At 50.7% G+C, this 21,107-nt stretch overlaps 1 protein-coding gene across 5 annotated transcripts in view; it reads left to right on the top strand.

The window, feature by feature from the left end:
• The first annotated feature begins 1,984 nt into the window (after nucleotides 1–1,984).
• The window catches only part of R3HDM4 (R3H domain containing 4), a 30,661-nt gene continuing 11,538 nt past the window's right edge, over nucleotides 1,985–21,107 (top strand). Inside the window, exons 1-5 of one of the 5 annotated variants that reach the window (XM_043536009.1) lie at nucleotides 2,009–2,144; nucleotides 3,445–3,662; nucleotides 10,727–10,875; nucleotides 13,904–14,058; nucleotides 15,200–15,333. In XM_043536009.1, the coding sequence (XP_043391944.1) occupies nucleotides 10,775–10,875; nucleotides 13,904–14,058; nucleotides 15,200–15,333 (390 nt within the window). In that variant the 5' untranslated portion in view covers nucleotides 2,009–2,144; nucleotides 3,445–3,662; nucleotides 10,727–10,774. Of the gene's footprint in view, nucleotides 2,145–3,444; nucleotides 3,663–10,726; nucleotides 10,876–13,903; nucleotides 14,059–15,199; nucleotides 15,334–21,107 lie in introns of those variants that run through there. The other 4 variants (XM_037885495.2, XM_037885494.1, XM_037885497.2 and 1 more) reach the window with 4 other exon arrangements.

Genomic DNA, 21,107 nt, shown 5'->3' with positions numbered 1-21,107 from the left:
CAGGCTGCATGTAGATTAAGGTAAGCTGGCAAAAGGATAGCTTTGCCAGTATAGCTGTGTCCACACCAGGAGCGCTTTGCTGGTCAGATACAGAGGGAAAGCACTCCCAGTGTAGACACGTGGCCCAGAACGCCCAGCGCCCCTTCCAGAATTCAGAACTGGCAACTGTTAGCAAGAGTTTGCCAACCGATCTCAACTGTGGAGATGAAGCATAAAGAGGGAGAGGCAGACTCTGAGGTCCCAAACTGTCTAAGCCAGGACTCAGGCCATAGAGGGCTTTATACACTGAAACCCACAAACAAACTGAAGGCGAGAGGCCTCTCCAGCGTAACGTGGTCCAGCACAGTCTCCATGGTGTGTTGGCCGCTGACTGGGGGTTCCAAAAGCAGTTTTGGAGCCGCGGGGCACAAAGGACACTAACGATTTGACTCCCCTCCACAAAGGACCCTCAGTTTCTGGAGCAGGTGTCACTTCTTTCATGATTTCCGCACGTTCTGCCAACCCACTGTCACCATTGTCTTGGCTAGGGTGACCATCTGTCCCGGTTTGGCCGGGGCCGTCCCTTCTTTAAGCTGTCCCGGGCAAGTTGGCAAAATGGCCACTTTGGTCCAAAACCCTGGAATGTGGGAGTATGTGTCCGGGGAGGGTGGTGAGTGGCAATGCCAGTCCTGCGCAGGGTGGGAGGCAGGGGGCAGGCAGGGCTCTGGCGAGCAGCAACACCAGCCCCAGCCTGGCGCATGGGGCAGGCAGGGCTTGGGTGAGCAGCGACGCCAGCCCCACGCAGGGAGGGGGGCCCGGGCGAGCAGCTCGGGCCAACCCCACGCGGTGTCCCCTTTTCCCTTTGGGAAATATGGTGGCCCTAATCTTGGCCAGACCTTGGGGAAGCCCAGGTAGGTAAAACCATTAGGGTCTGAGAGAGGTAGAACCGAGCCTATGGATGGCACTGCCACCCCAACCTGTCCCACCGTCTCCCCCAGGGCCTCACCTGTCTGACTGTGTGGGTGCACAGGTGTGTGTGTGTAAGAACTGTGCTAGGCCACAAGCCTTTGCTGCGCTCCGGGCCACCTTGCAGCCTTTGCCCCAAACTTTGCTGCCCCGAAACTGTGCTCCCCACCCCCATGCTCTGCTGAGCTCCCTGCTCCCGCCCCATTCCCTGCCCCAACCCACGCCCGCCCCCATGGCTTCCTGCCCTGGATCTGCTGCCCTTCCGCCCCATCCTGCCCACAAGCCACGCTGCACCCCTCTTCCATGCTACACTCCCCCCCAGGCCATCCTGCCCCCCATCCTCTGCTGCACCCCCAGGCCCTGCTGCCCCTCTGTCTCTATTGCCCCACGACCTGCCGCACCCCCAGGCCTTGCTGCCCCTCTGTCTCTGCTGCCTCACGCCCTGCCCCACCCCCAGGCCCTGCTGCCCCCCCCGTCCTCTGCTGCCCCTCTGTCACTATTGCCCCACAACCTGCCGCACCCCCAGGCCCTGCTGCCCCTCTGTCTCTACTGCCCCACGCCCTGCCGCACCCCCAGGCCCTGCTGCCCCTCTGTCTCTACTGCCCCACGACCTGCCGCACCCCCAGGCCCTGCTGCCCCTCTGTCTCTACTGCCCCACGCCCTGCCGCACCCCCAGGCCCTGCTGCCCCTCTGTCACTATTGCCCCACGACCTGCCGCACCCCCAGGCCCTGCTGCCCCTCTGTCTCTACTGCCCCATGCCCTGCCCCTTTCGCCCTATTGCCCCCCGGCCTCTGCTGCCCCCCCAGGCCCTGCTGCCCCACGCCCTGCCCCACCCCCAGGCCATCCTGCCCCTTTCTCCCTATTGCCCCCCCCCGTCCTCTACTGCCCCTCTGTCTCTATTGCCTCACCCCCAGGCCCTGCTGCCCCGTCTCTATTGCCCCATCCCGTCCTGCCCCAGGCCCTGCCCGCTGCCCCCCCGGCTGCCCCCTCTGTCTGTGTTGCCCCGGGCCCGCAGGGGTTAACCCCCGGGCCCGCCCCACCGCTGACGCGACTTCCGGGGGGGGGAGCCCCGGGGCTGGCACCGCGGCCGCTTTATCCGGAGCGGAGCCGCCCGGCCGCCTCCCTCGGCCGGCCCCGCCATGGTGGTGCTGACGGGCCGGGAGGCCGGAGGCGGGCGGGCCCCGGAGGAGCCCTACCTGTGAGTGGGGCGGGGGTCCCCGGGGTCCCCCCGTCCGTCCCTGGGGGGCCCCCTGCCGCGGGGGGGCAGCCCGGGGGGTTCCCCCGTCCGTCCCTGGGGGGGCCCCTGCGGGGCGGGGCAGCCCGGGGGTTCCCCCGTCCGTCCCTGGGGGGCCCCCTGCGGGGGGGGGCAGCCCGGGGGGTTCCCCCGTCCGTCCCTGGGGGGCCCCCTGCGGGGGGGAGCAGCCCGGGGGGGTCCCCCGTCTGTCCCTGGGGGGGCCCCTTCCCCAGGGGTCCATATACAGGAGAACTCTTCCCCTTCTCGGGTGCAGCCAGAGTGGGGGTTCTCTGCCCCCCAGGGAGATCCCGAGCCCCCTTCCCTAGGAGGGGGGGCTGCCTGGGGGGGGGTTCCCTCTCCACACAGGGGAGATCTCCTTTTCCTGGGGGTGGGGGGTGTCCCTGTCTACACAGGGGAGATCACCCCACCTTTCAGGGTGGGGGTTCTGGGGGTTGTTTCCCTCCCACATAGGAGAGATCCCCTCTCTCGGCCCCCCAACCCCAGGGAGGGAGGGGCTCAGTCCCCGCACATGGTCAGATTCCCCCTCTCTGAGGGTGGGGGCATCACTCTCCCTAGTGGTGATAAATTAGTATCCTTCACCCTTCTCTGGTACCATATTACCCCACCCCTTGTAAGCCCCAAGGGGGGCAGACAAAAAAGAGGAACTGCCCCCACCCCCAGGCGGGTGAACCTGAATGGCTCCAGTCTTCTGGTCTCAAGGCTGTGCGCCCCGCAGCGCTGTGGCCCAAGCCTGCACCCCGTGGGGACTGAGCCCAGGCCGCACGTTACTGAGCCTCTGGTGGATGTCAGTCATCTTGCTTAATGCCCAGTTGACAGGTGCTCAGATCTACAGAGAAAAGGGTGACCTGATACCCTATGGAGCCTGGAACAGCCAATGGTTTCCTCTGCCTCATTTCCCCCTACGATGAGACCTTGGTCCCATACAGGTCTAGGGACTCTGCTTCACCGGGCACGGGTGCTAAGGCCACTCCCTCCCCCCACCCTTCTGTCTTGGTGACACCCAGAAAGTCATTACTCTTGTTTCCTCCTCCCTTCCGATCATCCGACCAGGGAATGCAAATACCTTTCACCTTGCTCTGGGTAGGGCTCGTTGAAGCTCCAAAGGGCCCGTGATCCAGCTATCTGCCTCTGTGATGCAGGACAGCCCTGAAAGTATTAGGCCTTGTTTAAATGCAGAAGTTGCTCCAGTTTGAGTTAGTTTGAAGCAAATTCCTCTGGAGAAGCTTTTTTTTTTTTTTTCCAGTTCCCAGTTGATTTTAAGCGAAACTGAAACAAGCTGCCTGGCTTAAACTGGGATAAGTGTTCACACAGCCTTTTGCACTGGTTTAAGTACATTGGTTTCAAGTAACACCTGGAATAAAACCAGTGCAACCGTCTCGTATAGACAACCCTGAGGCCTCCTGCCTGTGGGATTCCCCAGCCCAGTGCTTCCCTGCTTTGCACTGAATGTAGCAGTCCTAGGTGGGTATTCTGTCCCCAACCAGGATGGTTGCATAACATGTTCATATGGAAACAGTGTAAATGACACCACAGTCTGTCTAGTTTAGGGCTTGTCTGCACTCTGGGGGTTATAGGACCATAGCTGTGGCCTAGCGGCGTCTGTGCTAGGGGTGAGGTCAGCACAGCTGTGGCTACGTATTTCTGTGGTCCAGGGTTTAGATGTGTATTTCTGTGGCCCCCGTTCTCATAGTATCGAAGACGTAATGTATTCACTCGGGCAACACCCCTGTGTGGTAGAGAAGAATTCTCTATTTTAGAGAGGAGACTGAAGCACATAGCAACCAAGAGACTTGCCTGAGGTGTGTCAGAGCCGGAAATTGAACCCAGGTCTCCTGAGTTCCAGAGTTTAGTGCTCTAATCACTAAACAATCCTTCCTCTCCACAGTCTAAGGCGAAGGAGAATCAGACCTCGGGCTGTCCACCAGAGCTGGTGTTAGATCCTGGGGTCTCGACCTGGGAGTTGGAAATGAACCTTGGGTGTTGTAACTACCCTGTGATTTGTCAGGGCTAGATTGCGGGGAAGGTCCCAGAAAGCTCCTGTTGTAGAGGGGGATCACAAGTATGGAAAAGGCTGAAACCAGCTGAGTTAGATGAATCTCAGGAAATGGTAACATGTTTTGTACCATGAAACCTTTTGTTTTTTATTCTTAGTTAACCGCAGGCTGGAAGCATTGGGTGTATAAGGGACACAGGGTTATTACTCGGATAATTAACTAATTATTGTTTGCACTCTGCATTTATAGCACCTTTCATCCAAGGTCACCAAATACTTTATGGAGTTAAGTTTCAGAGTAGCAGCCGTGTTAGTCTGTATTCGCAAAAAGAAAAGGAGTACTTGTGGCACCTTAGAGACTAACCAATTTATTTGCATCCGATGAAGTGAGCTGTAGCTCACGAAAGCTTATGCTCAAATAAATTTGTTAGTCTCTAAGGTGCCACAAGTACTCCTTTTCTTTTTATGGAGTTAAGTTAGCATCATCGTCCACCTCTTACATGAGAGCGAAGCTGGACATTGAGAGGGGGCATGAGTTGGCCCTGGGGTCACACGGAGTCCCTGTCTCTCTGCATTTAGTGTGCAGAGCTACCGACTCCCCGTGCTCCTTGTTCTGCCTGTTGGGTGTCCGGGGCTCAGACCTGCCTCCATGGGCATGTTGGGGAAACTGAGTCTGCCACTGTCATCTGCTGAAATGACCAATTTCATGTTGGAGGCTCCTGTTAGAAATGGCCCCAGGACCGTCCTGTCCCTTTGGTCCTGGCTATGGGGATCAGCCACAGTTAGAGGGTACAGGCTAAAATGGGTAAACCCTGGTTGCCAGCAGGGCTCTAGAGATCCTATCTGTCTGGAAGCCATGCTGTCCTCGGGGGTTATAGTCCATATAGGATGGCTTTCTAGAAGGAGGATGCTGTCCATACTGGATAGGGAAGCCCTGCTCCCATGGCTTTTGTCCTAGCACGAACAGCGATCTTCCTTGGGACGGATGCATGAGGCTCAATTCTGCAAAGCCAGTTTCTAATGTGAGGGGCGTTCGGGACCATTCCCAGCGTATCCTGTTCATAAAGTAGTAAAGGCCAGAAACTGTTTGTTTACAGCTCTCCTGTAATGAAATCAGATGATTCCTCTAAACCTGCGGGTGGGGGGGGCATTAAGGATTTTTTTTGGAGCTGTGACGCAGAAATCTGTGTCATTGTGAGGTTTGTGGCTTGCTTTAGCACTGGCTCAAAAACTATTTCAAATGGCTGGAAGTTTGGACTGTTTGTTGCTGGATGCTGGACTCGAGAGCAGTGACTTCAAGGTTGCACAAGTGTGCTGAGTGCTCTGCTCCCCACCCCTATTTTTAATCCAAACCCGGGCGGGGGGGGGGGGAAGGGTGATAGATGAGAACGTGTTCGCTCTTAGAGTAAAAAGCAGTGATGGGTGAGATTTTACACGCTCTAGCAGCAATGCTGTCCATGCTGTGATGCTGAAGAACAGCGGCAGAGAGCGTCTGCGGGGGAAGCTGCTGGCACCGAGGCGATCTGTGTGGAGAAGGGCTCTTCAGGGCGGAGAAGAGTGGTAACAAGAACTAGCCCCCTTTCTAGGCCGCTGGTTGTGTAAGTGGAGAAAAGGATTGGAAGGTGCTGGCCAAGCAAGTGGTGGGGTTGGGACGACTAGGAAAAAGCAGCTTGGCTTCACGCTGCTGCCAGAAAAATGTTGCCATCTTTCTAAGAGGTTGTGACCAGGCCTTGGCATGATGCTGAGCCTGGTCTGCCTGTCGGAGTATCTGGGCAACCTGCTATTACTGACACGGGTTGAAAATGAAGGGCCTGTTACTGAGGGGCTTGCGTGGTCGTGAGTCTCCAAGGCTGACAATGAATCTGTTACCATTTAAAAGCTGGCAGGGAGGGGGAAGATCGTAGATTCCCACATAGTATTAAACCGGTTGTCTGTCGCTCTGACAGGACCTTCAAAAGGCATGCCAGTCACCTTCTGGTGTGGATTTTTTCCTGCTTGAACTGTTCGGTAGCTACTACTAACACCTAGTTCACGTCTCCTGCTTTCCAGTCATCCCTTTCAAAGTAGGTCATTATCACCATTTGACAGGTAGGGGGAAACTGAGGCACGGGTGAAATGACTTGCCTAAGGTCAGCTGGCAAACCAGTGGCAGACCTGTGACTTGAACCCATGCCTCCTTAGTCGTAGTCCAGTGCCCTGTCTAGGCGCTGCTGTCTTCGTAGTAGCTATGAGCTTAAGAACAGCTGGAGCTAGCAAGCTGTGCTGTGCATTATCAGGGAGGAATAGCATCCTTCCAGTGGGATAAAGCATTCACCCCTAGGTTTACTGCTTCTTGAAATCTGCCACTAAAGTCATGTGGGAAAGACTTGGATGAGGGCTGAATTGGCAGACTAGAACGAATGCTTTCAGGTACATTAAACCCTTCCAAGTGCCAGTCCGGAAGCAGAGATCAGAAGAAAGTGTTGATTCCTGACAGACAAGGTGAACTGCAAAACCATAACTTCCAGCAGAACAGCCTCAGGGTAGATTTTCCACACCAATATTCTTCTAAGGAACAGGGTTAATCAGTGACAGTGCAAAAGTGCTCCCCTTGCATAGAAGTAGTCTCAGAGTAGGATGAAAAGCCTGCCAGCTTTCCTATAAGCATGGTGCTTTTTGCCAGGATACCAAGCAGAACGGCAAGAACTAACCTGCTAGCACAAGGCAAATTAAACTTGGCACCAAAGTCTTGGAACACGCCTTCTATGGTGAAACTTGCCTGTTTATTTCTAAAAACATTTTTCCAGCTGAGATCAGAGGGAAAAGTCCTCTTTATTTTTTTTTTCTTTGCCCTGCTGTGAAGAACTGTGACTGCCTTAAGGTGTCATTAAAATTGGGGATTTCAGAACGTGCATTGTCTTGGATTTTTCCTCTTCTGCAAAATCCTCTTTAAGTCAAACAAATCTCAGATAATGCAACAGGCCCCTGGGCTACCAGGGCAGGTTTTGGTATTATACATGGTACCACTTAATGGTTGAACAGTATAATACATAGAATATCAGGGTTGGAAGGGACCTCAGGAGGTCATCTAGTCCAACCCCCTGCTCAAAGCAGGACCAATCCCCAGTTTTTGCCCCAGATCCCTTAATGGCCCCCTCAAGGATTGAACTCACAACCTGGGTTTAGCAAGCTATTTGGTACTAACTCTAGGCCTACAGGTTTTGAGACACTTGAATGAAACCTGTTGGCTCCATGCACGTCAACTTTATGATGAGCCAGTTCAGCTATATGTGTGGGATGATTTTTTTTTTAAACCATGCTTATATCAGAGACATCTGTGCAGGTTTTACTTCTCTTCTATAGCTACAACACTGCGCAAGGTTCTCCATCTCCTTCTGTTTGTTGTCACGCCAATTTCCTGCTTCTGTTTTGCAAGATCGTGTCTGACCCTCAGTCCCTGCCCCAGTTGGAAGGGGTGAGAGATTTTACAATAGAGATTCTCTCCCTGGTGTGGCCCTGCTTAAGAAAAAATCAGGACATGGAGGCCAATTAAAAACCTTGCCTTCCACCCATTCCTGTGTGCTGTTTGCAATTGGTAACCTGCCAGCACAACCCTCCCATCTTCCAGATGGTGAGGGGAGCTGTGCCAATGCCCCCGTTTATGTAATGCACATTTCATGAAGGGGGATGTGTAATGGGGCCCCAGATTGGCAGTATTCAGTGGAGCCAGGCAATACTCCTGTAGCTACAGCGGAGGGGCCTTTTCCTCTTTCTGAATAAGTACATGTGGAGGGTTAAACCATCCACCTATGTTATTGACCTCAAGCTGCCACTGAAGCAGGACTCTTAGAGCTAAAGTACCAGACCTCCACAATAGAGGTGACTTCTGTGGAAGGTTCCCAATGTTCTCCTTGCCTGGTCTTCCCCAGTGAATTATATGCCAGTCACTGGGAAGTGTGACTGATCAAACCCACCTGTTTGTGGAATTCTTAGCCAGTATTAGTTACAGTAGCATGGTGCATCCAGACACATAGTGAGAGACAGCCCATGTCTCAAGGAGTTTACAATCTAAACAGGAAAGATGAAGGATTCTAATCCCCCTTTTACTGATGAGGAAATTGAGGCACAGAGAGACTAAGTGTCTTGCCCAAAACCACACAGGAAATTGGTGGCAGAGCCAGGCTTTGAGCCTAGATCTCCTGAATCCCAATCCAATGCCTTAAATGTGAGGCCACTCTTCCTTATGCACTATGGAATTAGCATGATCCAGATAGCAGTTGCTTTGATTGAAGGACCCCGAGGTCTCTTCCTTCTGAGTAGTCAGACTTCAGGAGTCAGACAGGACACTCTCAGGACGCTCCCTGCCTTACAATTTCATGTTCTTTTTAAAGAATATCTGGGATTCTTAGAAACTTAATTTGTTTTTGGTGTTTTTTTGGTTGTCATTTATGCCATTTACTCTTTACACCAAACGTAGCCTGCAGTGACAGTCGCTGGGAGTCTCTGGCGTGGTCTCAGACACTAGCACAATGCTGCTTGTGTTTGGATTCTCAGGCTGGCTGGAGCAGGTTTAAATCTTAAATAAAGTTGAGTCATGAATTGTAAATTGCTCTTTACAACCTGTGCACAGTTGGGCTGTGACTTACTCATCAAATCGCCATCTCAAAGTACAGTAAGACCTCAGAGTTACGAACACCTCGGGAATGGAATTTGTTCGTAACTCTGAACAAAACGTTCTGGTTCTTTCAAAAGGTTACAACTCAACACTGACTTAATATAGCTTTGAAACTTTACTATGCAGAAGAAAAATGCTGCTTTTGACCAGCGGTTCTCAACTGCAGGTCTGTGGCCCCCTGGGGATCCATGAGCCCTTTCAGGGGGGCTGTGGGGCCCCACTGCTGAAACCCTGAGCCCCAGCACCCCCCCGTGAGGCTGAAACTGGGAGCGGTGTGTGGCTGAAGCCCCATCCCTGGTGCCCCCCATGGGGCTGAAGCTGGGGATAGCACGGGGCTGGAACCCTGAGCTCCCCTTCCCCTCTCTCCCCCGAAGCCTGGAGCAGCGTGGGGCTGAAACCCTGAGACCATGGGCAGAATTGAGGGGACATGAGGGTGTTGCCCCCCCAAACTGCAGTGCCTTACCTACAGTGGGGCAGTCCTGGGGGCAGCTCCACCCCCCCAACCTCCTCCTCCTTCAGCGCCCTCCCTCAGGCCAGATCCTAGGAGGGAAGCCAGAGCCAGACAGTGAGGGGCAGCTGCTCCTCTGGCTGGTGGTGCCATGGAGTGGGGAGCCCTGGCATTCCCCCGTCTGCTGCTGGGGCCTGGGGTTGCAGCTGCTTCTCAGCTCCCAGCCCCTCATGCAGCCGATCAGAGCTACCCAGGTGGGGAGCCGGCTCCGGGGCTGGCAGAGCCCTCGGAGAGCAGCCATCAGCACATAGCCCCAGACAGGTGGGTGCCACCTGCTGAGATGAGTTGGGGTGGGGGTGGCACTCCCTTCCTGGGACCCTGCGGTGCGGAGCTGGCCCGAGCCCTGCCGGCCTTTGCCCCCCCCCTCCCCCACAAAATAGACGTCAAACTATACATATGCCCAATGGCCCCACCCTTGGCCTGGAGCCCTGAATTTTTCCCTCCCCACTCCCCAGCCCTGCTGAGCCCTGGAGTTTTTATAGCATGTTGAGGGGGGCCTCAGAACAAAAAGGGTTGAGAATCCCTGCTTTTAACCGTCTTAATTTAAATGGAACAAACACAGAAACAGTTTCCTAAACTTGTCAAGTCTTTTTTTTTTTAAACTTTCCCTTCATTTTTTTAGTAGTTTACGTTTAAAATAGTACAGTGCTGTATTTTGCTTTGCTGCCTGATTGCGTACTTCCAGTTCCAAACGAGGTGTGTGGTTCACCGGTGAGTTCGTAACGCCGGGTGTTTGTAACTCTGAGGTTCTACTGTACCCGGGATGTTATAAATAATACAAACAAAATGAAACCATTAGCCAGAGGCCCCAGCGTACAGCTTAAACTGGGCAGACAAAATAGTCCCAGAAAGGGATTGGCAAGGAGAGATCTCAGTGGATCAAAGCTGGGTTAGTTGGAGTTCAGTAACACCCAAACAAGGGCCATGTGAGAGACCATCACTGCCCCAAAGAGTTTAGGGTGGAATCCTGGATCCACTGACGTCCATAGCAAAAAACTCCTGTTGACTTCAGTGGGTGCAGCATTTTCACAGTCTAAATAGGCAAGACAGACGAAGGGTGGGAGGGGGGACCAGGGTGGTGGCTTGCCCAAGGTCACATAGTGAGTCAGTGGCAGAGCCAGGAATGGAATAATCCTTTTTTTATGCATTGCTTCACATCAGTAGATCTCAAAGTGCCTTACGCAGGAAGACCACCATTTTACAGGTACGGAAACTGAGGCACATATCTGACGTGACTCCTGCAGCAGGCCAATGGCAGAGCCCAGGTGTAAAACCCAGGTCTCCTGACTCCCAGTCCAGTGCTCTATCCACTAGTTCAGAGAATAGGCCTCAAAGGCAGCTTCAGTCGGACTCTCCTGGCTCTATTGCAGGAAGGGAGTCCTAGAACCAAGGGGGTTCCTGCCCTTGGCCTGATTCGGATGAGGATGAGTAAAAAGACGACTGCCGGTTACCTTGGAGAGACGTGGGAGAGAGACGGTCTCCGATCTGCAGTACTCCAGGCTGAGGATATAGATTTAAAGTGAGCATGAACTTTGGCCCCAAGCACCATAATGTTGTGACTCACCTGGCTGATGCTGCGTGGGTGCCCTTGTGATCATCCCCAGGTGCAAGGAAGGCCCCCGTTGGTCTGAAGAGCAGGACCTCAATGACACAAAGCTGGGTGTAGTAACTGGAGGAAGCAGCATTGGAGGGGGTGGGGGTGGGAGTACCGGCGGTCCTCTGCTCCTGTAAGCTTGCAAACTAGTCTCTGTTTAAAGAGACAACTGAAATGTAGTTAGTTTCAAACAATTAAAAAAAAAGTTTCAGCCCCCCCGGTCCTTCTGCCAGGTTTTTTTTTTTTTTTTTTTTTTTTTTACAGCTGTGCAATTTTCTAATTTTTTTTTAAATGTTTGTCTCCTGTTGCTGTGTGGAAACCCACACAAACCAAAGGGGAAACAAACAGTGAAACTGATTGTGCACAGTGTGCTGCCAGACGCACAGAGATATTGAAGGGGTGGGGTGGGGTGGGGGGGGAATAGGGAAATGTCTTAATTATGTTGATCTTGGGTGTTAATTGTAACAGTTGCAGGTTTTAAAAAATAATCAGATGGAAAGTTTTGTGCTCTTAAAGAAAAACAGTCAACTTAGATCTTCAGTGAACGCCTCTTAAATTCATGCTTGGGTTTAATATTTATTAAGAGGTTCAGCTAGACCGGGGTAGTCAGTAGATGGACTGTGGGCCAAATCTGGACTGCCAGATGCTTTAGAACAGACCCTGAAATCTTTTTATTTACTTGTTATGATCATTATTTTGTTGTTCTCTCTGGGGTCTGGACCTTGACTATACCTTGACCAAGAAATCTGGACCTTGACAAACAATAACTACCTCAGAGCTAGACCGTGTCTGTATCTGTGCATAATATAAAAACCCTGACCTTGAAAATGGATTTATATGATCAATAAAAGCAAAGCAGCCTGTAGTGTGTGAATACATCAAAGCTGGTTCTTTTTCTTTCGCTGTTTGGGTGCTTAATTGCAATAATGCTTGTTATTGGCAAACAGCCCAGGTAGATGTAGATGGAATCATTTTGCTCTGTATCAAAGAGGGCAGTAGCAAGTGAGTATCTCATTCATTTATCCCTTGTATTCACTTCGAAGGTCAAGTAGTTGTGTTTCCCTGCTCAGCCTTTTATACGCTAATTTCAGGTTGCTCTGCAGGCAAGGTATTCAGCTTGTAGCTTTATCTCTAAATGGGTTTCCTGTGCTTTCCAGATGTGCACGCTTTCTCTCGTGACTTTTCTGTAGGGGTTAGGATAACGTTACCACCAACAGAGTTACCACCTCAGAGTTACGAACTCCAGCATTAAAAACCGACCCGTCAACCACACACCTCGTTTGGAACTGGAAGTACGCAATCAGGGGGAGCAGCAGAGACACACAAAAAGAGCAGAGACAGTACCATACGGTGTTAAATGTAAACTAAAATAAGGGAAAGTTAAAAAAAAATTTTTGGCAAGGTGAGGAAACTGTTTCTGTGTTTGTTTCATTTAAATTAAGATGGTTAAAAGCAGCATTTTTCTTTTGCAGAGTAAAGTTTCAAAGCCGTATTAAGTCAATGTTCAGTTGTAACCTTTTGAAAGAACAACCATAATGTTTTGTTCAGAGTTATGAACATTTCAGAGTTACTAACCACCTCCACTCCCATTTTAGATCGGGGGAGAAAATCTGGGATCTTGGGTTCTGTTCCTAGCTCTGCTTCGTGAAATTGGACAAATCACATACAACTTGTGTGTTTAGACAAGGGCTACCGCTTTAACTACAGTGATACAGTTCAAGCTGCACAGCTTTGGTGTGGACACAGTTATACCAGCATAAAGGTGCCTTATACCAGCATAGCTTATTCCCCTTCCCTGACAGGAACAACATATACTGGTATAAGGCATCTTGATACAGCAAGACTAGGGCTTTTGTCCAGGTATAACTACTTTGGTGAAAAATGACACCCCAACCAAAATAGTTATGCCAGTGCAAAACTTCCAGAGCTGGCCTAAAGTGCTCTATGTGGCTGGTTTTTTTTTAAATCTCTCAAATTGAGACCGTAGTACTTACCTTTTCTAAAGTGCTTTGAGATCCTTGCCTAAGTGCAGAGAGTCAGCGGCTATTCTTGATGCCCCCTGGAATGTTGCTAGAAGAAGTGTAAGTCAGGGTTTGATGTAGTCACCCCTTACTGGAGGGAGCTGTCTCATTCATCCACGCTCATGCATCGCACCAAGGAACATTGAGAAATCACCAAGCCCAAGTCTCCTTTCATGCTTGCATAAGAAATCCCAGTTGAATTCCTCTAGATTTGCACTGGTGTAGCAGAACAAAACACGTCCCTCTGGGGATCGCTCCACTGTCTGGTTGTGGAGGCTTGCCTGCCCAGGTCTAGCCCCCATATGAGCACATTCTCTAACCCGGCATCTGAGTGCGCTCATTGCTCTGTTTTAATAACAGAGTCTATGGGTGTCTGAGAATCTGGGCCGCTAGATGGAATTTGTCTTCGTTCTGCCGAGAACCAGACTGTCTATTTACTTGCCTGTTGGCAGTGTTAATTAAGCATCAAATCTTGTTGTTACTACATAGCCATTGAAGCAATCTAATCAAGTTGGGTTTTGAAGCCTGAAGAACGGAGGTGGTTGTTTTGGGAGTCTTTTGACTGTGACATCGGGTGAACTTGTCATTGACTGGCACAAAGCCTGATGAGAATAGGTGTTATCTGGGCTTTCCTCTGCTGGGCTTCTCCTCTGCTTAGCTCTGCTGATGCATCTCAGTCCTGACCTCTACCCCAGCCCTGGGTTCCCCATTCAGAGCTCTCGTGCTGGCCCATAGTCCTGACCTGCAGGTCCACTGCTATTCCAGCCCAGGCACGGCTGATCCGATCCTCAAGGCTGCCCTGCAGTCCCCTCTTCTTACTATTCCTAGGTCCCCAGAACCTTTCAGCTGGGCCAGCCTGTGGTGGTCTCAGGATCTGAACAGAGCCCTTGGCAGGTGACACCTCTCACCGTGTGTTCTCTGTGTCTCTGTAGGAGGATTGAGGACTGCCTGCCTCCTCTGGGGAGCTCCCCATCCAAGAGGTTCTCCCCCTCCAAACGGAAGCAGTACTATATTAACCAGGCCATCCGCAACTCCGACCTCATCCCAAAGGCCAAGGGGCGCAAGAGCCTTCAGAGGCTGGAGAACAGTAAGGATCAAGCCCTTTTGTGCTTCATGCAGCCTCTTCCCCCTAAGCACTAAGCAGTCTCTTACCCCTGGGGTAGTCCGGTCTGTTTCCTTGGGAGCTGCTTGCAGCATGAGGGGTGGCTCATGGTGAGTGAGGCTGGGGGAATCCGGCCCTGCCCGCACTTGCTCATCGCCAGGCTGTGTGCCAGATACATAACTGAGATAGCTTGAAGCTAGTCACTGCAGAGGTGACTGCGCGGAGCCCTCTGGACAAACAGGCCAAGGCTTTCACAGGTGTCGAGTGCCTTTTGGGGTGGTGGGGTTGGGTACTCAACTTGAGAACTTTTAAAGAGGTCTGACTTCCAGAAGTGCTGAGCATCCACCCTGTGAAACCCAGGTCCATTTAAGGTGTGTCAGATTGCATGGTCACCTGTGCAAACCTTGGCCAATGTGCTGCTGCTGATTTAAAATGTCCCCTAATATATTTCCCTCTGATCTCCGCCCCTGTGTCTTCAGACTGCGCCCCTCCTGATGTATTTTCCTGTAGATTTTGCCCCTCTGTTTAATGACTTCCAAGGCGCTATCTTGACTAGTCAGCTAGCGATGGGTTTGCATGATGCGGTGGTGTGAAGCTGATCCAGTTCTGCCCAGCTGTGGAGTGAGTGATCTTACCTGATGTGAGGTCTGGTGGGGAGTAATGGGATGAAACTGAGGAAGACTTGGGCTGAATCTCAGGAGAGGACAAGTTCAGAGTGGTCTGAGCTGTTCGAGGGAGGAACAGTCTCCCAGAGGACATGATGGAGGCTCCAAACCTGGTTGGGACAGCTCCGGGAAATGTACTGTAGGGAACAATCCCGTATTGGGATTTGATGACTTTGAGTCTTTGTCATGTTGAATGCTTGATCCCTGATTTGGGAGGATGGGAAGGGGCTAAAAACAATTCCTGCTTATGTTTCCAGTGCAGGGCATGGCTCCTGGGTAGCTCTCCTTCCCCATTCCCCTTCTTTGTCCTGCCCAGCCCTAGCTCTGGTGCAGGTGTGTCTCTTGCTTTGTGTCAGCATTAGATCCCCAGGCTGGGACTCAAGCTGGAGTCACTCCCAATAATCAGAAACCCTCTTGCTGAGAGCTGCTCTGCCTGGAGCTCCCGCTCCTTGTTTCTAAAGGGCTCTGTTTCCTAGCTCGGTACCTGATGACTCTGCTGGAGCGGGACGAATGTGGGAATGACGATGGGGAACTCACTCACTCTGCTGCCCCAAGCATCTTCACAGAGGCCTGCAACAACGAGACGTACATGGAGGTAGGTGTCGGGGGTGATCGTACCCGCTTCAGGCTCACGCTGGGAAACCTGGGCATAAAGTATCCAGTAACAGTAACGCTTGGACCTTAGATCCTTGCTGTTCCTGCCAAGGCGCTGTAGGAACATTGGCTAACACTCAGCCTCCCGGTGCTGTAAGGAGGTGACTTGGCCAGGACTGCGCAGTGAGTCTGTGTCGGAGCCAGGAACAACACTTAGGAGCTCCTGGTTCCCAGCCTTGAGCTCAGCCCATTAGTCCATGCTGCCAGGGGGTCTAGCTGATCGGAAAGTGATGAAGACTGGGGCCTCAAGGTTCTTTTAACCTCCCTGAAGCACTTCCATCCTGCCCTTCCCAGGGCACCTCATGGGCTCCTGAGTGGGGCGGGAGCCTTCGCTTCATATGCAATTAACAAGTGCGTCTGAGAGCCAAGTGCTGGCATCCAAATTAAGCACAATTCCTCGTGCACCCTCCTTTGCCTTGGGCTGTGCGACTTCTCCAGGCAAAGCTGGCACGCGTGGAAAGATCGGCGCTCCCTTGGCTTCCAGGGGTCTTCCGTTTACTTGGGCTTCCTGTGGCTGGAGCAAGGCTCCGTATCCTCCCTCAAAAGCAGCAGAAATCCCTACCAGGAGACCATTGGGCCAGACAATTGCAAACTCCCCTGCCTGGGGGAAGAGCTGTGATGTGCCTTCTCAGGCTTCCCTTGGGCAGGGGCCTTGGAGATGATCTCTAAAGTCTAAGCTCCTGGCTGTCCTATGACGGGTCTATCCTGGGGTGATCACTGGAGTATTTATAGATGGGGATGGGAGGCCATGTCTTCATGCACACTGGAGTCCCTTTTCTGTCCAGAAACAGCCTCCAGCTGATGGGACGGCAGGAGGGGGTGGGTTGACGTTGCAACAGCTAAGAAGCCAATTCCCTGGTCTATTTTTGGGGGTCAGAGGGTGGGAGGCAAGTTCCCTGGGGTGATGTAGACAGTGTGGCACGTTGCCAAGCTCCCCGTCCGTGGGCCCGTCGCAGCTGCAGGCGCGGCCTGTGCCAGGAAACCCTCAAGAGCCTGCACAATGAGCTGAACGGAGGGGGCTCGCCCCAGGAGAACCGTTAGCTAGCGAACGCAATGGCTTCCTCTGTTAAGGCAGTGAAATTGAGAGAGCTATGAAGAAACTCAGCGTTTTAATGCTTGCTATTGACTCGCCCAGTCAGTGATGGTTTCTGTCTGCTTTCCTGCCCCCTGGGGCTATATGACAAGCAGATGCTGCAGGGGCATCATTTGAGAAGCTCACTTAATAGAGGGCAGCTTTTGTTGGTCTCTCTCATCCCGGGGAAGCTAGAATCATTTCTCTGTGAGGAGATTAAATGGGTAATTAACTGGGGAAGGACTTCAGTGGCCAGGGCTTGGAGTAGGACGTCGTAATGAGCTGTTATGCCCACCACATGCTTCACTGACTTAACCGCCCGGGATGCCCATTCATACCAGGTGCCTTGGGAGGGAGCGTGTCCTGCGAGGAACATTCTTCAGCGTCTCCAGCCCTGGCATTTGAGACCTTCCCCAGGTGTGTGAGGCAGCCAATATGCGGGTGACGGCTGGAAACAAAAACAGCTGGTAGAAGGTTGCTGTCCATGCTCTGCCTGGTGAATGGTCACACCAGGTAAAGCCTTGGTGTGCCCAGCAAGTTGCCCGAGTTCATAGTGGAACTCGCCATGTTTTAGTGGCACTGCATCCCAACATGCAACGCTCCATCTAGGTCTGCAGAGACCAGGGCAGAGCTGAACTAGGCAGGGAGACTTGGCATAAAGTCACTTGAGAGCCATGAATGGAGGCACCTAACAGGACAGTTGCAGAGGGAGTTGTGAGAGGCGCTCTCTCCAGGTGCAGCTCTACATGCTATTTTTAGGTGGCCAGCGGTAAACACGTGGTGGTGACCTGCTACAGATGTCATGTTTTCTTTCCTGCCTGAAGCCAGAAGGGACTTCCTGGGCAAGTTGGTGGCTGTGCCGGAGGAGAAAATTCTTAGATTGGAGGGGCAAGTAGAGACGCTACTGAAAATCAGAAGCTGAGGAGCTCCTAGACAGCCAGGCTCAGGAAACATCAGTACTCCAGGTTCAAGGAAGAAAGGAGCTGGCCACCAAGCAGTCGGAGACCGAGCAATATGTAACCACCAGAGGCAAGAGGTCACAGTGGCATTCTACACAGCTGGGGATAGATGAGGATGGGCAAGCTTGGACCACCAGAGCAGAGGACCAAGAGGAATTCCATGCTGCTAAAAGTTGTCAATCAATGTCAGGTCCTTAACATGGAAACTGAACAAAGTCTCTCAAGATCCAGCCGGCCCCAAGGAATGGAGAGATGTACAGGACACGCATGTGGATGGCAGCTTAGACCAACCTGTCAGAAAAATCAAGCTTGTCCACAAAGTTCTCCAAAGGTCTGAGGAAGACAGATTATCTTTGCTGGGGATTCAATGCTCAGAAGAATCAGAACAACATTTTGCAAGGGATGAGCAGAAACCAGAACGGTGTGCTGCCTTCCTGGAGCCAAGCCCTGAGATGTCTCTCTAAGGCTGGATCGGATTTGGAACTCTGTGGAAAAGGAACCATTGGTGCTGGTTCATAGAGGCACTCATGATACCGTGTTGTGAGAGATCTCACTGATAGAAGATGTCTTCAGGGAACTTGGAAGCGTGCTGAAGAAGAGGAATGTCCAAGTGATCTTCTCAAAAATCCCAGAAACAAAGGAGAAGGCAAGGCAGAAGATGCTGGAAGTGAACTGCTGGCTAGGTAAATGGTGTATGGTTTTGTGGAACATTGGACCACCTTCTATTGGGAGAGGGGGCTGTATAGTTTGCATGGCCTCTATCTTGGTAGAAGAGGAACTGATTTTCTCGGGCACAGGCTGGCTTGAGTGGTCAGGAGGGCATTAAACTGCTAACAAACAGGGAGAGTAAAAAGGAGGGAAGATACAAGCATCATTTAGTACAGAATCAGGATGCCGAGGACAAAAATTAATCAAGGGACCAAAGGACATGAAGAGAAGAAATTATTTAATTGCCTGTACACCAATGCTAGGAGCCTGGGTAACAAACAAGAGGAATTGAAGTTGCTTATTCAGGAGCATACATTTGATCTAGATGGCATGACTGAAACCTTGTGGGATGAGTCCCAGGAGTAGAATGTTAAAATCAATGGTTCTAACCTGTTTAGGAAGGATCAAGAGGGCAAAAAAGGGAGGGTGCACTCTGTCAAAAATGGCATTACCTGTTTTTGAGTTGCTGATAACGTGGAAGAAAACGATGTTGAATGCTTATGGATCAGTGTCTAACAGATAAAGCACCAGATGTGGTATTAGTTGGTGTTTGGTACAGATCACCAAATCACACTAGGGAGCAGGATGACCATCTCCTTACGCACCTCCCTATAACGTGCGTGTGTGTGTGTGTGTGTCGGGGAAAACTATGTGATCATGGGGGATTCAGTTTGAGTGACTCTAGCTGGATATCTCATGCTGTCAGTACTAAACCATCTGTGACATTTCTAAATATTATTGATAACTATTTCCTAACTCATAAAATGTTGCATCCAGCTGGGGGGAATTCTACATTATACCCCATCTTGACAGATAAAGAGGAACTGATCACAGAATTAAAAATTAATGGTAGCTTAAGTACAAGTGATCATGACTTGATCACATTTAAGATGTGCAAAGGAATAAAGTCCAGACCATCAGTATATATATTTGGCGCTTTAAAAGATGCGGTTTCACAATGCGGAAGACAATTATGAGCCCAGTCATCTCCGAGGAAGAATTTAGTAAAAAAAAGAGTGAGTGATAATTGGAAATTGCTTAGGAAAATTTTACTAGATGCCCCAAAAGCCACAATCGAAGAAGGCTATATTGGTTAAAAACCCAGCTTGGTTTAACGGGGAGATGAAGGCAACTATAAAAAATTAAAAAATAAAATAAAAAATGAAAGGTTGATAGTAAAAAATATAAATCAGAAGCTAGGAATGGTAGAAAATTGATAAGGGAAGCAAAGGGACAAAAGGAGAAATATATGGCCAGCAGAATTAAGGACAATAAGAAGGAGTTGTTTAAGTATATTAGGAACAAAAAGAATCCTAACAATGATATTGGTTCATTATTAGATGGAACTGGTAGAATTGTCAATAATAAGGCAGAAGTGTTCAATAAATATTTCTGTTCTGTATTGGGGGGGAGGGGGGGGATGTCCTCTCCTATGATAACACTTTTTCTATTCCATTAGTATCTCAAGAGGATGTTAAATAACAGCTACTAAAGTTAGGTATCTTAAAAATCAGCAGGTCCAGATAACTTGCATTCAAGAGTTTTAAAAGAGCTGGCTGAGGAGCTCTCTGGACTGTTAATATTGATTTTTTTCAATAAGTCTTGGAACACTGGGGAAGTTCCAGAAGACTAGAATATTTAAAAAGGGTAAATGGGATGACCTAGGTAATGATAGGCCTGTCAGTAGGATATCGATCCAGGGCAAGATAATGCAGCAGCTAATACAGGACTTGATTTATTAAAGAATTAAAGGAGGGTAGTATAACTAATGCCATTCAGCGTGGGTTTATGGAAGACAGGTCCTCTCAAATTAACTTTTTTTTTTTTTTTTTTGAGATTACAAGTTTGGATGATAAAGGTAATAGTGTTGATGTAATACTTAGACTTCTGTAAGACATTTGACTTAGTACTGCACTACATTTTGATTAAAAAAAAGAAAACTAGAAAGATATCAAATTTAACACGGCACACCTGAAGTGGATTAAAAGCTGGCTAACTGATAGATCTTAAAATGTAACTGTAAACTTTGAATCATGATTGAACAGGTGCATTTCTAGTAGGATTCTGCAGGGATCTGTTCTTGGTCCTGCGTGGTTTAACATTTTGATGAATAACCTGGAAGAAATTGTAAAATCCTCTCTGAACGTTTGCAGGTGACACACAAATTGGGAGAGTGGTAAGTAATGAAGAGGACAGGTCACTGATACAGAGCAGTCTGAATAGCTTAGCAAGCTGGGCCCAAGCAAACAATATGCATTTTTAATATGGCTAGATGCAAAGGTATACATCTAGGAACAAAGAACGCAGGCCATATTTCCTGGACAGGGGACTCTCTCCTGGGAAGCAGGGACTCTGAGAAAGATTATGGGGGGGGATGTGGATAATCAGCTGAACGTGAGCTGCTTGTGCAACTCTATATCCAAAAGGGCTAATACCATCCTGGGATGTATAAAGAGGGGAGCAGAGATGTTAGTTTACCTCTGTATTTGGCACTGGTGCAACCTCTGCTGGAATGCTGTGTCCAGCTGTGGTGTCCCTAATTTTAGAAGAGCGTTGACAAGCTGGGGAGGGTTCAGAGAAGAGCCATGAGATGGATTAAAGGATTAGAAAACACGCTGTATAATGACAGACTCCAGGAGCTCGATCCATTTAGCTGAACAAAGAGAAGGTTCAAGGGTGACTTGATCCTCAGTCTATAAGTACCTACATGGGGATGTAATGGGGCACGACTCACCCCTGCGGTGCCTCCTGCTGGCTGTCTGGGAATTAGCTCTTTTTACCAGCTCAGGAGCGCCCTCTGCCGGTGTCTCGCCATCGCTGGCCCCTGTGTCCCTCCTGGACCCTGGTGCCCTTTTACCTGGGGTGCTGCCCCTCCAGGCAATACCCCACAGATCTGGGTCTCCCCTCCCCAGGGAACCCCCCACCCTCTATCCCCACCTTACCGCAGCCTATGGACTACTGCCAGTCCGCATCTAG

This window comes from Chelonia mydas, chromosome 25 (genome assembly GCF_015237465.2).
Source record: "Chelonia mydas isolate rCheMyd1 chromosome 25, rCheMyd1.pri.v2, whole genome shotgun sequence".
NCBI classification, from domain to species: domain Eukaryota; kingdom Metazoa; phylum Chordata; order Testudines; family Cheloniidae; genus Chelonia; species Chelonia mydas.
The sequence above is the reverse complement of the archived record's forward strand: the minus strand, read 5'-3'. Positions and strand labels throughout refer to the sequence as shown.